Below are 15,841 nucleotides of genomic sequence, written 5' to 3' on the forward strand. Positions count from 1 at the left end.
TGGAAAATGGGCAGCCACTGGGACCACAGCCAAAATGATGCCACAAAACTGGTCTGGGAAGGTGCTGGCTATTGAGGCTATTAAACACCGGCTGTCACAACCCATTTGGCTGTCTGCACTGGGCCTTGGGTGCTGCCAGTGCTGCTGCCCATAGCCACAAAGGATGGCAGCCCGAGTGTCTCTGATGGAGGTGGGGTACCCTACCTCTCCAGCTGCTTGGAAGCCGGAGGAGCCGCGATGAGGCACGCTCGTCTACAATGCGAAGTGAACTCTGTCCATCAAGGTAGAGATTTCCCAGCTAGTGGAAGGGGCATCAGTCAAGTTAAAGATTTGTTTCAGGTTGTAGCAAGGAGACTAACGATAACAGTTGGAGAACTGCAATTGTTTTAGAGGAAAATGAAGACAGCCTGTGCTGTCAGTGGCGATGGGAATGGAGAAGAGGGTGCAGGTTGCAGTGAGGGCAGCGGGTGAATGGAGTTTAATGACTACTTAGATGCAGAGACGAAGGGAGAGCTCAGATGCCTCTGAATGCCTGTGGCTTCAGGAATTGGAAGAGTTGCACCTCCATTAATCAGGCGAAGGTTTGATCCCTGCTCAGGGACTCCAGATCCCACAAGCTATAAGCGTAGCCAAAAAAAGAGAAGCTGGTCTTTGTGAAAGAGCGACAGAGAGAATCCCAGCAGGGATGCCCTGGTTCTAGCTATTCATTCTTAGGTCCAGCCCCTCTGTGTCCCTTTCTCCTTTCAGAGGACACAGCCCCCTGGCCCTCACAAACATTCCATGACCTAAGCAGAAGCTGGAGTTGGCTGCTCTGCAACCAAGGGTCCTTATGAATACCCAGGCAGAACTCTGCAAATATGTGACGCCAGCTGTGTGAAAACCGTTCTTCTGCATCGCTGAAGTGTCCCTGCAGTGTGAATGACCACCTGAAAGGGGTTTAAAGGAGGTGATTTCTGCCGAGGGTGGAAGGAACATCGACGGCAGCAGCCACCTGGCCCTGAGCACCTGCACTGTTGGTGGCCAAGTGGGAAAGCTGGCTTCCACCCAGGCTGGACCTCTAAGTTCTTAATTACTAAGCTAGAGGTTCTCAAACTTTTGAGTCTCAGGATCCCCTTATGATCTTAAACACTGAAGAAACCAAAGAGTTTTTATGGGGGTTGCATCTACAGATATTTACCACTATGGAAATCAAACTGAGAAATTTAAAAGATTTTAAAAGAACAAAAATCCATCACGTTAACATAAATATTTTTATTCAAAGTTTTTCAAAACAAAAGTTAGAAGAGTGGCACCGTTTTACATTTTTGCAAATCTTTTTTATATCTGACTTAGCAGAAGACAGCTGGATTCGCTGTTCTGCTTCTTCATTCAATACGTTGCTTTGGTTGAAGGAAAAAAAGAAAAATTGGCCTTGTACAGACATGCAGCCGGAAAAGGAACTTCGTGAACCTCCTGAAAGTGTTTCCATTACTCCCGCAAGTCCTCAGCACACACTTTGAGAATCACTGCAGTAAATTAACCCGCCTCTTAAAGACTAAGAGATTGAAGTAGTGTTAGAACTGGCAGTTCCGTCCACGGCCAAGGCATTTTAAACAAATTACAAAGGGTGGTGGTGGAGAAGGGAAACCTGAATTCTCCCGTTAACTCTAAATGACACTGATTTACAATTTGAGTTCACACATTACTCCACTGCCAGCCAAGATAACATATTAATTTTTTTTCAAGTTAACTTTTCTAAACTAAACTGAGAAAGCGACACGTCATACACAAAGTTAACACCTGTACAGCGTTCTCACAGTTTATAAGGCCTCTTTCTGTGCCCAGATGATCCTGTTTAGTCCTTAGCAGCCACTTCACGGAGGAGGAAGAGCTCGGAGCAGAGAGACCACTCGCCCAAGATCACCATCAGCAGCCAGGCTGTGGACCAGGCTTCCTCGAGACCAAGCGACGTGCTCGCAGGACGATCCAGCTTTGGCTCTGATGAACAAACATCTCACTTTCAAAACCTGGCCTTCCACCCTAGAAAGGGGCGGGAGGGCTCTTTACTTGCATTCACTTTTTGCACATACACAAGAGACAGCGTCTGTTCTAGAATCCAACTGGATTTTATTTGACACAGAATACAGTATGGCTGCCGGAATAGCAAACTGAAAAGACAAAGCAGAAGAGACACGGTTCTATCTAATTTATAATTAAGTAACAGGAGGGCAAGTCATTCAGTGGATAACAAAAAAAACAGTTGAGCTTGATCGAAGAATTCTCTTTTTCTAGTGCCCATACCTGGAAGACAAAGTAAATTATTAATTCATTCCTTATGGTGATTCCCTGTTTGAGACTGTAACACCTGCTAAAAATATATCCGCCAATCTGGTTCAAACTTTGAAGACTGGGTTACAACCCTGGTCTCTGCCCCTTTCAGCCTACCAGCCTCCTGTAACATTGTCCCTACCACCCTCTTCATAGGGATGGTCCCCCACTCAACTGTACCCGCCTGACTCTTTCCAGGTGCCAGGCAGATGCTGGGCAGTAACAGGGAGGAGTCATAGCTGATGCTTGTGAAAGGGAGCTGCACCTGATGGCCAGTAAGTGGCTAAGACAGCTTGAATCTTCTGCCCCCCTCCCTGTGGGCCGCCTCTTCCCCTCAACTCCCGTACTCGGGCTAGTTTAGGGTAAGGCTCGTATAGAGAACAGTAACTGAACAGCCTTCAGTGTCAAAATCTATCACCAGTTCCAATTACAGCCCTGAGTCCACTGAGCACCGCAGAAAGAGAACTGTCGAGAAACTAGGTATGGATCTCAGGTCCTTTCTGATTTCCCCAGAGGCCAAAATTTGGCTCCAGAAAGATTATAACCAATGGCAGGACATTTTTTCCACATATAAGATTTCTTGAACACAGAATCCATTATTATCTTCATCTTTTGTCCTGGCTCTTAGCGGGTAGTTCGCCTCTGATGAAAATGCTTTGTCACACAGATGGAGACCAGGGCGCCAGAGCGCTGCATCACTGTTGCCATCGTCCTGAAAGGCTGCCCGATTCTTTAAGCACTCCCTATAAGAAATTCGCTTAAATATTCTCTAAAAAAGTCCTCACAGGGTACAGCTCCAGCTTGTTAGTGAGAATAACCTGGAAGTTATCCATCAGATTAAAGCATGCTGAAATGAAATTTGCTTCTTATGAATTTGCTTTCCCAGAGCACTCATAACCACAGCCAGGCAGTCACCAGCTGGATAAAGCGACAGTGTCAAGCCCAGCAGAGGGATTCTTCACACCCCCCACTTCTTAGGCCCAGCCCTGGGCACGTGTATGGGCTACGTGAGACAGTTTTGGTCCAAAACGGCACCCTGAGCCTGCTCCACGGCACAGTCAATTACAAAGGCCTCTTGAGAACTTCGAAAATCCCCCTTTCCATTAAAAATTTGATAAATTAACTGAAAATTCAACAGATAAAAAAGTGTTTCACAGAAAAATACAACAGGCATAAAACCATATGAAAAGCGGCCCAACTTTACTCAAAGTTTTAAAATATACAATTGAAAACTGATTTTCACCTGTCAGTAGCTAAGATGAAAACGTCTGATAACGGGGCACGGGCAAGAAATGGAGAATGCAGTCTTCTGCTTCACTGTTTGTAGGGGCTGTGAATTAGTACATATTCTTGGGAAAGGAAAAAATCTGACACTATCAAAAAATGGAAACATACATACTCTTAAACCAGAAATTCCTCTTTTAGGAATTACTAGTCCAGACCGACCATTTGAATTTTTGAAAATTTGCACGCCATGTATTACTTACATACTGCTACAATTAACAGCAGCAACAATAATGATTTAGTTGAGATAACCATAAACGCGGTATCGGAATTAATCCCTGTGAGATAAACCAATGAAACAGGATATAATTCTAGCCCAAAGCAAAGACAGGTGACATTAGTTAGCCCCTGGAGCCTTATTATTGATGTGATTGTGGAAATATTTAATAGCTTGCGAAATGAGAATTTGCAAGCTTCTACTACTACGTCCAAAGACCCTACCTAGATGGCCGGGAAACTCTAGGCTGCAAGTTTCTAATGTTGGTTCACCTTATGCGTTTTAAACAGAGACGAGTCCTTGTCTAACCGAAAGCTAGTTTACGAACCAAGCATGTTTTATGTCTTCATCTTCTAAAACTGTGCACCCTCCAGCTTGACGTGAGTCCAAGAATGGCACTGACCACAAAGCCCAACCTTACATACAATGTTGAAACAGCCAGGGACACCTACTTTTGGAATTCCCACTCTCTGTTGTCCAACGGACACACCTGCCGTGTTTTGAGCCAGCGAGAGATGCAGTGGAAGTGAAAAGCATGCTGGAAGAAAAGATACATTTTATTAAAAATAATTCTGTGCAGGCTCAGCCGTCTACGGACAATACATCTCAAGGGGAGCAGGGTGGTGATACACAGTGGCTGGAGAAGAACCATGGAAGGCAACACACAATGGGAGACAAGGGTCTACAAGGGCTTACACCCAGTTAGGTACCAGGCCACAGCCCATGAAACGTTTGTGAGGCTTCGTTCCTACCAAATGAAGCACACGTTTAGGAAGCGTGGTGGGTGTTCATGCAATGAGGTCTCTTCCCCTTTCCTAAGGTAAGATGGAGTGGGGCTCCCTGGGTCTCGTCGGCCTGGAGGGGAGGCTTGCTTTCCTCACACACAGGCAAGAGGAGGCCCTCAATCATCCGAGCATTTCAAATTGCCCACTCTTGGTCTCCAGCTCCCTCCCCATCCTGGAGAAGGGAACCCCAGGAGGAGAGGGTTCTCCTTAGCACAGGGAGGTGCATCACCCACGCAAACCACCCAGAACTGCGATGGGCACGTCCCCGACCTTCCACACCCAGCTCAACACTGCCCACAGGACTCTATTCACAGATTTGTTCATAGAGGCATTGATATTATGAAAGCTTGGTCCTTAACAAGCCTCTAGTAGTGGGTGAGACTTTGTCTTAAAAAAGGAATCAGATAAAAAAAATCAGGGTAAGAGGAAGCAGTGTGATGGACATGCTGCATGCAAGCAGCTGGAAGAGCATCAAAGTGCTAGTTCCATGATCAAGATGGGAAGTAAAAGGGCAAAAGTACCAAGAATGCTGGGTGCTAACAGGGAATGAGGAGATGGCCTTCGGATCTGGGGAAAAGGAAAGTCTGTGTGTGTTAGTGACGTGCAGATGCTGATCACAGCACTTCTGCAATGATGCTTATCCTCCAGCCCTGCTCGTGTGAGCAGCATCAGGATGGAGCAACAAGGGTCCCCGCATCTGAGCCACGACGGGTCGGCTGAGGTGGGGACTGGGGAGAAGTGCTGACACCCCAACACACAATCAAAGTTTGGGCAGGCCTGGCTTACAGCCCTGAAACCTGGTCAGTGTGTCTACCCAAACATGCATGGAACTTAAAGAACCATAATGTGGATTATCATCTGTGAAAACTGACTTTCCACACAGACAGAAACAGAATGCAGTGATGAAGACTAGAGTCCATACTAGGGCACTGGGGCTACTCAGAGGGACAAAGACTCCCAGAGTGACGGCCCTTTGCAAGATCCTTTTGTCCTGATGCTCACCCGACTTACGGTCAAAAAGAGGAAAAACAAAATTTCCCAAGGGCAGAAAGTGGAGGCATTTTTTCAATCCCCAGGCAGTGGGGACAGGCTCACCTAAGGGCATTCAGGACCCCCTTCTCCCTCCCAGCTGCCCTACTAGGCTCGGTGTTCAGGGTCCTTGTACTTGCGCCCCACCCTGAAGACGGAGGGAAAGAGGGGCTGCAAATGAGGCTGCTGGGCCAGGACAGCACCCCTGAACATCCTCGATCCCAGCTTTCCTCCTGCCAACAATCTAAGACCTATCAATGGATGTACCCAGTAGCCTCAAAACGCACTGCCTCGTGCTTTACACTTAACAGGAGGGCTATGAACACCTATCACCTCACTGGAGCCTGCAGCAACCCCGCCAAGTGTGACGGGTATTACCATCTTCATTTTACAGATGGAAAACTGAAGCCCAGATGAGTTAAGTGACGTGCCTAATTCACAGAGCCGGTCAATATCATAGAAGACCCAACCCGGGAACCCAGGACTAGTCAAAGGCTTCAGGCACACCTGCCGCTCTTCCTGGTGGCAGGTTCTCTGAGTGGGACTCTCCTGAGTCACATTTAAGGAGCAGCGCACCGCTTTTCCTTCCACCACAAAGTGACATGGTTCTCACTCTACACCTGGATGCCACGGAGAGCAAGAGCCTGATATGCTTTATGCTTTATCCTCGAAGGTGGCACACGCAGTCCCTTGACCAACAGGGCCTACTGTGAGACTGCCAAAGGGACCTGCAGGAGGTATTCTAGGCACTTTTTTTTTTTTGAGCAGAGAAAAAGGTTTATTGCAGGGCCATGCAAGGAGATGGGTGGCTCATGCCCCACCCAAACCCTGAACTCCTTTAAGCATCTTTTTTTAAACATAAAATCATTTCATCCTGATCATGATGCTAAGCAGTCTAACAGCCCCACTTCATATGAGGCTTACAGGGGCCAATACCTTGCCCGCAGCTGCCTAGCAAGTCAGTCACAGAGACAGGGAGTGGGGGTCTGACTCGAGTGTGGTTTCTTAGGCCTGTGTCATGCTGGGAGCTCTCTGTCCCCTGGGCACAGGACACCCGGACAGGACATTTTGAGCTCATATGACTGGGACTACATGGCTGTAAGGATGAATGTTTAACGTGCTGGAAATAACATATTTGATGCCTATTATCCTTCACAGCTGTCGCTCCCTGGAAGGCTGTACATTCAGTCCAACGATGCTGCACAAAACATTTCTGTCACGGAGCACATTTTAAAAAAACCCCAAATGCTAACTTGGTACATCTGCCCCCCCTCCACCCCGACCCCCCAGCAACACACACAGGAATGCTCAATTTATTCACCTAACTTAGTTCCACAAGACACTCAGCCTTTAAGAAAATCTGATAAGAAAGTACAGATTTCCACTAACAGAATGTTCCAACGATTGTGCCGTAGGCTTTGAAGTCAATTCTCAAAGATGAAGCCCAACAATGTTGCTGCGGATGCTGGTATACTTCATAGTTGAGACAAACTACTGCCTCTATAACTAATAATTTCTACAGGTGAATAGTACAATGGTTTTAAATGCCTTTTTTTTTTTTTTTTTTTTGCTATCTGTGTACCTTTGTGGAGAAAGGTGGGCTAGTCTTTTTTTCCCTAGTTAGTTACAAGATGGGCAAAGCAGGAGAAGCAGTACAAGCCACGCTGGGAGGAAAAGATATTGCCTTACGTTACAGACGCCCCATGCCACGGTGCACTCTTCAGAAGTAGCGGACGCCTGGTTGGCTTGACATTCTATGCCTGCGGGAACAAGAGCGACAGGATCACTGGCCCCCATGAGCAACCACCTTTGACCTCCAGTGGCTCTACCCACGCGCGAGGACATGACAGGACAGGGGGTGGTGGTGAGGGCCTCAACTGAACAGAATCTCAAGCAGTTAATTAGCATAATTGTTTTTTAATGAATGTGGAAAGGGGTGATGAACAGAGAAGGCAGAACTGACTTAACAGCACGCTTTGCAAATAATTCCTCCCCTGATTCAAAAACAGAGCAACGCAGCAAAGGGCACTTTCTAATTCTCAACGTGACCTGACTTGTCCAAATGACAGTGATTCCTCCTAATGTGGTAAATTTAGTAAATTCTTAAAGCCACCTCCTAACTCTTGGTGTTCTGAGAACTGGCGTCTTCTCTATGCGGGTTGAATGTTTGCTCTTGGGCCCTTACACCACCCAGGTTTGCCACATGAAAGCCTCATTGACAAGCTCCAGTCCCTGAAGGAGTCAGGCAGACACATGGAGCTGGTACAGAGCAAATAAAAGGGGGTGTAGAGGGCTGTGGATGCTCTGCGCGAGGACATCAGAACTCAGGTCCTCAAAGCACCGTCAGCACAGCAAGTTTGCGAGGCCGACATGTTGGAGAATTGGGGGTCATCAGCTGTGATGCTTACTGCCCCGAGACGTTTCTGACCAGTGAGTGGAACAAATTACTGCAAACTACCCGGATATCCATTTTAGAGGGGGAAGGGAGGGAACTTAAATGGAATGAAAATTTGACAGTGATCAAGAAAGGATGAGTAAAGCTCTATTGGGGATAAATATTCCAAGAACAAGAATTACTAACGTGTAATTTGCTTTCTCTGAAGGTGGTAACTAAATGGAGTCTTCTTTCTGATGAATAAAAAGCTTCGGGAAAGACTATTTAATAGGAGGCAATTATTTCAAACTTTCATAGGTGGAAGATAGTAAAACTGTAAGAAAATAATGCTGAGATGTTAACTTGGTCTTGGGAAGTGATATATAACATCATAATGCTTTTCCCCATCCTTCAAAAATATGAATGGCAAAGGATCTGAAATCACAGAACTTCTTTGCTACCTAGATTCAGTTTAAAGAGAGTAACTGGTTTTCCTTCTGAAAAAAGTGGAAAACCTAGGGTCTATGTCATATATTCAAAAATATATAGGGGGAACTTCCCTGGTGGTCCAGGGGCTACGACTTTGTGTTCCCAATGCAGGGGGCCTGGTTTGATTCCTGGTCAGGGGACTAGATCCCACATGTTGCAACTAAGACCTGGTATAGCCCAATAAATAAATGAAGATTTAAAAATATTAAAAAAAAAAGAAAAAAAAGAATGCATGGGGGCTGTGAATGTACCCTGTTCAAAGAGATGGCAGAGAAAAGAAAATCTGATGTTCTTCAGGTGGAATCCTCTCACTTAGATGTGGACTATGTATTAAGAAATTAGCTAAGTAAGAGGCACAATTATTATTATTTAATAATGAAACTGTTTCAAGGTATATTACCATGTTTAAATTTTTCTAGGTCTACATATGTTTAGGGGGCTGTCTTTCTATGCCAAGTCCAAACTAGGCTCTCAGTACTTGAATAAGGAAACAAAAATGGCTTCTATAAATAGAGAGAATGGGGGCCAAATATGTATCTATTCTTTATCAGAAAATTCTTAACAAAGAACAAAAATAAAGTGTACAGCACAGGGAATATAGCAAACATTTTATAATCACTCCAAAGGGAGTATACGTTATACTTTCAATCACTATGTTGTGCACCTGAAACTAATAAAATATTGTAAGTCAGCTACACTTTAACAATAATTTCAAAAATCAGAGATAGGACTGCAATCTAGAATGCCCGATAAAAGGGGATAAGGCATGAAAAATTACTAAAGTGTTCTCAAAGATAAAATGTTTTCAAGCTTTTGGTTCAGAGAGTGAGCATAGGGGTTTAGTCGTTTGCTTAAACAGGGGAAGAAATTGCTCACTGTCAGCCTAAAGCAGAGAAAAAAGCAGCACGCAACAGGTTCTTATCAGACCCCTGCAAAGGCAGAGTGTATTTCATGTGACTTACAAAGCTTGAGGACTTTAATACAAGGGCCATCACCACCAGAGGACTGCTAAAGAAGCAACAGCTTCTTCCCGAAGTGAAGAGATTTCACCCTTTGAAAACACTGATGGATCTTTTTTGCGGTTTTAGGTTTTTGTGGTTTTAGGAAAAGACTAACTTATGGGCAAAGGCTGGGTCTAAGCACTTCTGGATAACCCTTCATCTAGGACAAGATTACCAGAGGTAATGGAGAAAATGACACCTAGCAGATTGCATTTTTCAGCAACTCTTAAAAGCACCAAGAAGCAGGGTAATGCAAAGTGAAGTCCGAGGCCATAGTAGGACATACAGCATCAATCTGGAGGCCAAAAGGGAAGTCTTCAGACCGAGAATGCTTTACAGGTGGGTTCAACTGGAGCTCAGCCATAATTACTCATTTACTTACAACTATGTATATAATTATTCATTTAACGCCAAGCCGGAATTTGTTAGAAAATGGCCACTGCTAAATCAAGATTCTTATTTTCATCTTTAAAGAAAAGTCTTTTTTACAAGAACCATAATTCATTTTTGAAAGGAAGACAAGACCAGTTGCGGTGACCAGATTTCTCTTTAGTGTCTGTAATAAGCAGAAGGGTATGTTTCATAAGGGTAGAGACCTGAGCCCAGTCGCTGTTTTATCCTGGAGCCTTGCAAAATGCCCAGGGTGTGAATATTCATCAAGTGAATAAAACACACGATGTGAAATTACTCTGCTACAGGAGTTCAATGCTCTCCTTCTGCACCCGACATTTAAAATATATGATAAAGCAGGCGTCTACCTAAAAGCCCACATCGACCCCTCAAGCGTTCAACACTAAGAGAAGACCACCAATGCCTTTGTCTGTCACTGTCTTCTCAAGAAGTGCATTCTTTTGCAACCAGAGACACACATGACTTAATCACAAGAAGTTAAAAAAAAAGTCAGGATTATATAAAATCATTAAGGATTTATAGAAGAGAGCCTCAAGAAAGTAAAATTTTCTCTGGGAACAACTCCTTGTGAAAATGCGCAGCCAAAAAAAACCAAAAACCAAAAACCAAGGGCAAGCATGTAATCAAAAACCCCACCCAAGCACATGTAAAACCGTGCATGTGTTTTTCTGTGATGGGTCTTGTCTATCTCCATTAAACATCATGGTAGCTGCTGATCTGCTTTGACTGTTGTGTGAAAAAGTGTTAAAACAGGGTCAAAACTCAAAAGAAACCAAGGGCAGTAAATGACCAACACAGACCAAGACTACTTTCCAACACAAAATGTTTGCTTTGTACTTTCCAAGTTGCAGTGATCACAGACTGGTCCCCTATTTTGTTTCTGTTCTTCACAGAGCAAGCACCTAGGGAGAAACTATTATATACTAGAACCCTACGCCCGATGCTAGAACACAGCTGTAAATAACATGGAATTATAAAGAGCCAACTAAGTTAAATGACTGCCAGAGAATCTCAAAGGAAACTATAGGACCTCTTGGAAACATTGAACAGAACTGTTGTAGCTTGTGTTTGTGTGTATGTATGGTCAGGGAGAACATCTTTGGGCAAGTTTAAGGTGAGATCTGAAGACCAACTAGGGGTTAGTTCTGCATGACCTAGTAAGTAGCCCTGGCCACGTATGGCTACTGAGCACCTGAAATGTGGCTAGTCTGAAATGAGACGCACTGGAAGTGTAAAATGCACTTTGAAAACTTAGTACGAAAAAGAAAAAAAGTAAAATATTTCGCTTTAAAATATTGATTACATGTTGAAATTTAAAATATCCTGGATACAGGATAAAATACAAATCATGTTTATTAATATGAGTATCAGAAAACGTTAAATTATGTATGTGCCTGCATTTTTGACTTACACTTAGACAGTGCTGAGTCAGATAAAGATAGGGGGAGAGTGGTAGAGAAGAGATGGAGAAGATTCAAACAGGATATATAAGGGTTCTAAACAAGAGCATGGGCACTTCAAGAATGGAGAGAAAGTCAGAGGATACCAGAGTAAAGCAGGACAGCGGCTCAAGAGAAAGCCGAAGAGACAGGTAAGTCATTTAAAACTAAGTTACAACTTAAGTTCTAGAAAGCTGCACATTCTTTGTGCTATTTCTGATTTCAATCAAACCATTTTAGTATCTGGATGAAAAAATGACTGTTTCTGGTGTGATCAATGTTCTGGCCCCTATTACTCTAAGGATACTAACTTCCATCAACAATTAAAACCAAACCTGCTATGTGTTGCCCACTATGTGTAATGAAATATGTGGAAATTGAAATGAAATTTCTTTAGAGCAATGAACTGACTACCGAAGTGTCGGCAGTGATGTCCTCTCACTACATTTGGGGCTAACACTGAAAACCCACTCTTGGGCCTCTATTCTTCATAAATTTCCCCCAGCAAAAACTAGTGCTGGACAGAACGTTTTTAGCTCAAAGTTAATTTTCTTTCCTTTACTGTTTTTGCCTTTGAGTGTGGTTACATGATGGGAAATAGGATATAGTCAATAGGACCTGGGTGTCCACAATTCATTCTAAATGTGGCCCTGCCATCTTTAGGTTGAGCAGATTTATTCTGAGAGATGGGTATGCCTGCAGGATATCATAAAAAGCTACTTTATTTGAAACTAGATGTAGAAGGCCCCAAATGCTCTGACTATATTTCTTTGTGAAGAAGAAAATTGGTCACATCAGGATAGCCGCAGTCTCTGTAACCTTCTCAACTTCCCCCCATCCTCCTTCAATTACTTACAAAGATCCATAATGTGGTTCCTGCAGATGGCACAGTTATCAACCACAATATCCCAGGCCCAGAGGGCTACTGCATTCCACTGCAAAGAGAAAACGGGGAACAATGCACTCCACTCCTCGTAACATAGACACACACACAACACAAACCACACACACACTCTAGGATTTCATGCCGCACTTACCATCTTTTTGGCTACAAGGACCACTAAACAAAAGAGCTGCTGGATATCACCTTACTCTCATTTATTATTTCAGAGAGCAAGGGCTACACTATGCACACCCATTCTCCCAATAGTTGAGTATATGAACACAGAAATGAATGTCATCTTTTAATTTTTACCTACAGTTTAGGTGGCCATGTCAATGTAAACAAATCAGGAATAATGTGTAAGTGCCTGTTTTAAGTCTAATAATCACAAACCTGAATTATTGCGCAGGCTCTCCTGGCAGTTGCAGGAGAGCTCAATTTCTGTATAAATGAATATCTGCTCTTCAAGGCAACTCTGGAACCAGGAATAGGGGAAAGCAAGGAACAGAATGAACTAAGATGATGACTGGATCATAAAATGGGTAATCATGGGATAAGCCGATAACCAATCACCCAGTGTCAGTACACACCAAGGTCATCACTTAAATCTTACAAGATAATTGCACAACAAACTTTAGAATTTTGTTTCCTATCTGCTTAGACTGTTATATTTAATTTCTGCAAGAGTTTATCTAAAAGTAGCATTTAAGTAACTCAACCTTCTGACTTCTGCAATTATAAATATTCCCAAATTCCTTTTCATCCACGAATCTGGTGCCACTTCCTAAACCTTCATCTCTTTCTAGCCTAATTCTCAGTGTCTGGTAACTTCTTCAGTACTTTTCACACGGCAGCTTCAACTTGGAGGAAAAAAAAAATCCTACTTCTATTCTTCAATATGGCTGCTGGCTGTACCTGAGCATGCAGTGCCCACAATGAAACGACAAAAAGCACCAGGAGGGGGAATATTGTCAGGGTCTAGCCAGATGTTGCAGGAACATCTTCCCCATTTCAGAGTCTTCATTTTGTACATATTTGTTTTACCTTGGTTGGGAATCGGCACTTTTCTCCCAAACTGTATAGTTGCAAACAACCGTAAGGCATTTCATGCAAAAAGACACGTTCCACACATTTCTGCTTTTCCATTTCTACCAGGTCGTTCGCAACTAGTACTCAACTCTCGCTAAATGACACAAGGTTTGAGCTCACATTTTCTTTTTAACAAATTCCACCATGCTTTTTTTTTTTTTTTTTTGGACAGGGGGTTTCTGGATGTGACCGCAGGACTGGGGCAGCTTTGTGACAAACCTACAGACCTCTCAGAAGAGCCAAGAGTTACATTCGAGACACTTTTAACTTGGCAGGGGCGAGGGCCGGATAGGACTAATGGAGGCCTCGGTTAGGCGAACACCAGGTCGTGGTCCGTCAGAGGGACTCCAAGTTTCGGACAGGGGCAGGGCACGGAGATGTCCAGCCCGAGTCCTCAGAGGTCTCCAATGCGGTAGGACCTCAGGCTCCCGGCTTTCGCCGCACTGCCCCCATCCTCCACCCGCCGCAAGGCTCCGACTCCCCCCTTCCACCCACCCCACCCGCTCTTTCCCCACCCCTCCGCCACTCCAGTGACAGCTCAAGCGCTTGGCTCCTGCAGCCAAGTCGCAACCGCGCTATCTCAATAAGCACTTCCGTGATTGGCCCCTCAGCCTCTGAACGAAACCAACACCGCCACGGACAGTGGGCCGCAGCCACGCCGATCAATCCTAAGGCCCGCCCCCTGGCTTCCTTTCCTGGTACCCTGTCCCAGGAACGCCCTGAGATGAAGCCCTTTCCTCCGCTCTTCGGTCATCCTCGGGCCTGCCAGCCAGATCCGCGCCTCTCTAGCTTCCCCGAGGAAGGCGCTGGCGAGACCCAACCTTTTTCACTTCAAAGCGCTTCTTGCCCGCGCCGCTGTTGGTGCCGCTCGGGGTATCCACATCCATCGCTGCCGCCATTTTGGAAACACACGGTCTGTCGGCCGGATACTGCGCCTGCGCGCTAGGCACGCCTCGCTTCCCCTCCCACCCTGGTACCTCCTCCCTCACCCCACCCCTCACTGGCGCGCTAGGGGCAGGTAGGGGCGGAGCGTGTAGCCACGCCTCTTAAAGGCGCTGGCGCTGGTTTCCCCCCCAACCCTACCCCCTCACACACCTATCCCGCATTGGCCGGGAGGAGGCGGAGGCCGGAGTGGCTGGGGCGGGGCGGGGCGGGGCCGGGCCGACGCGAGCGAGCCGGGTGGAGACGTTCGAAAGGACTCGCTCTTGTTGCCCTCCCCCGGGAAGCCCCCAGCCACACTCTAAGCTGGGGCGGCGGCTCCTTCCTCCGCCTGCACAGCGACCTGCAGCACCGGCTCCGCCTCTCGTTTCCCGACGCCGCGCAGCAGCCCCTGCCCGCTGGTCCTCGTCGCGTTTTTCCGGGGAAGGAGCAAGGGTGGGTGTCCCGCCTCCTGCTGCCGCCGAATCCTAGACCTCACACTGGGCTTTCCAGATAATGATCGGCTTTTGAACCCGGCGGAGGTGCTTACCCTCCCTGAAAGGCCGTTCGATTTCCTGATTCCAATCCGGGAAACCCTCAAGATTCAGTGGGAAGATGGTCTCCCCTCCTGCCCAGTGCCCTCCCCAGGACTGAACTGAACAGGCATTCTCCAGTCCTGCCTTCACCTGCCCATGAAGGAAGTGGACGGAGGAGGCTTAGGAGCCTGGGGAGGTGCCGGATCCAGCCTACCCCAAATATACCAGTCCGCCCTGGAAGGGTCTGTGGTTAAAGTGCACGATTTCATCTTCACTCGCTTGAGCACACTCTTCCCATTCCTCAACGAGTGCTCATCTTTCTCCTTAATTTCAGCCCTCTTTCCTCTAGTTGCGCTATCATCGCATTTGAAGTCGCTGCACTTTTTGAAGTATTTGTGTGAGGTATTTGCCACTTATTCTTACTGATCATTCCTTAACCGCAAAAGCACCTGTACTGTCACCCTCCCATCTCTAGACCAGGCTCCACTTTTTCATCTCTAATCCTGCAGAGGTATGTCTCTGCTCGATCACTCTTAAAATCTTGTTTGAAATCTCATATTTTCTCTTACAAGAAAATTGAAGAGTAATGGATTGTGTTGACTCCACTGTTAAACCAGAATAAATAGGATTTGCTTCCTTGTCTTAATCGTAAAGAACAACAAATCTGTGGAAACACCACCACAGCTTTAACCAGACAAGAATATACAAAATTTGTGTGAGAGGAAACCGTACAAAGCAAATTTTATTAAATTAATGATTACATTTTAGGAATTCAGTTATTTGTTTTCCTGCCGGAGTATTGGAAAACCAGAGTAAATTAAAGTATTGAGGGCATATGTATCTTCATTCAACAAATTCATTGAGTATGTACTGAGTCCTGTTGTAAATGGGAGAGATAGAGTGATGAGGAGTCAAACACCCTGTAGGGAAATAATATACGAGTCAACAAACATATCAGAAAATCGCAGGTATCAATAAGTAAAAAAAAAGTCATGAGTCTGAGGGGAGATGGAGGCAATATAAAAATAGGTGATTATATAGGGCCCCTGTGAGGAGTTAACATTTCGGCTGAATTCCTT

At 45.4% G+C, this 15,841-nt stretch overlaps 1 protein-coding gene across 1 annotated transcript; it reads right to left on the bottom strand.

The window, feature by feature from the left end:
- Positions 1 to 2,084: 2,084 nt before the first annotated feature.
- RBX1 (ring-box 1) lies at positions 2,085 to 14,287 on the bottom strand. The gene is made up of 5 exons (XM_006071265.3): positions 14,130 to 14,287; positions 12,193 to 12,271; positions 7,312 to 7,382; positions 4,261 to 4,346; positions 2,085 to 2,280 (listed from the first exon to the last, which is right to left on the bottom strand). Exons 1-5 carry the CDS (start codon positions 14,205 to 14,207, stop codon positions 2,268 to 2,270), a joined length of 327 nt encoding a protein of 108 aa, XP_006071327.1. The 5' UTR covers positions 14,208 to 14,287; the 3' UTR covers positions 2,085 to 2,267.
- Between the last annotated feature and the right edge of the window lie 1,554 nt (positions 14,288 to 15,841).

The sequence above is a fragment of the Bubalus bubalis genome, chromosome 4, assembly GCF_019923935.1.
Source record: "Bubalus bubalis isolate 160015118507 breed Murrah chromosome 4, NDDB_SH_1, whole genome shotgun sequence".
Classification (NCBI taxonomy): Eukaryota; Metazoa; Chordata; class Mammalia; order Artiodactyla; family Bovidae; genus Bubalus; species Bubalus bubalis.

Coding starts and splice junctions, on each gene's coding strand:
- RBX1 (XM_006071265.3), bottom strand. CDS start 14,207: ATGGCGGCAGCGATGGATGTGGATACCCCGAGCGGCACCAACAGCGGC. Junction 12,272..14,129: donor AGCGCTTTGAAGTGAAAAAG/GTTGGGTCTCGC, acceptor TTCTCTTTGCAG/TGGAATGCAGTAGCCCTCTG. Junction 4,347..7,311: donor TGGCATGGGGCGTCTGTAAC/GTAAGGCAATAT, acceptor CTTTTCTTCCAG/CATGCTTTTCACTTCCACTG.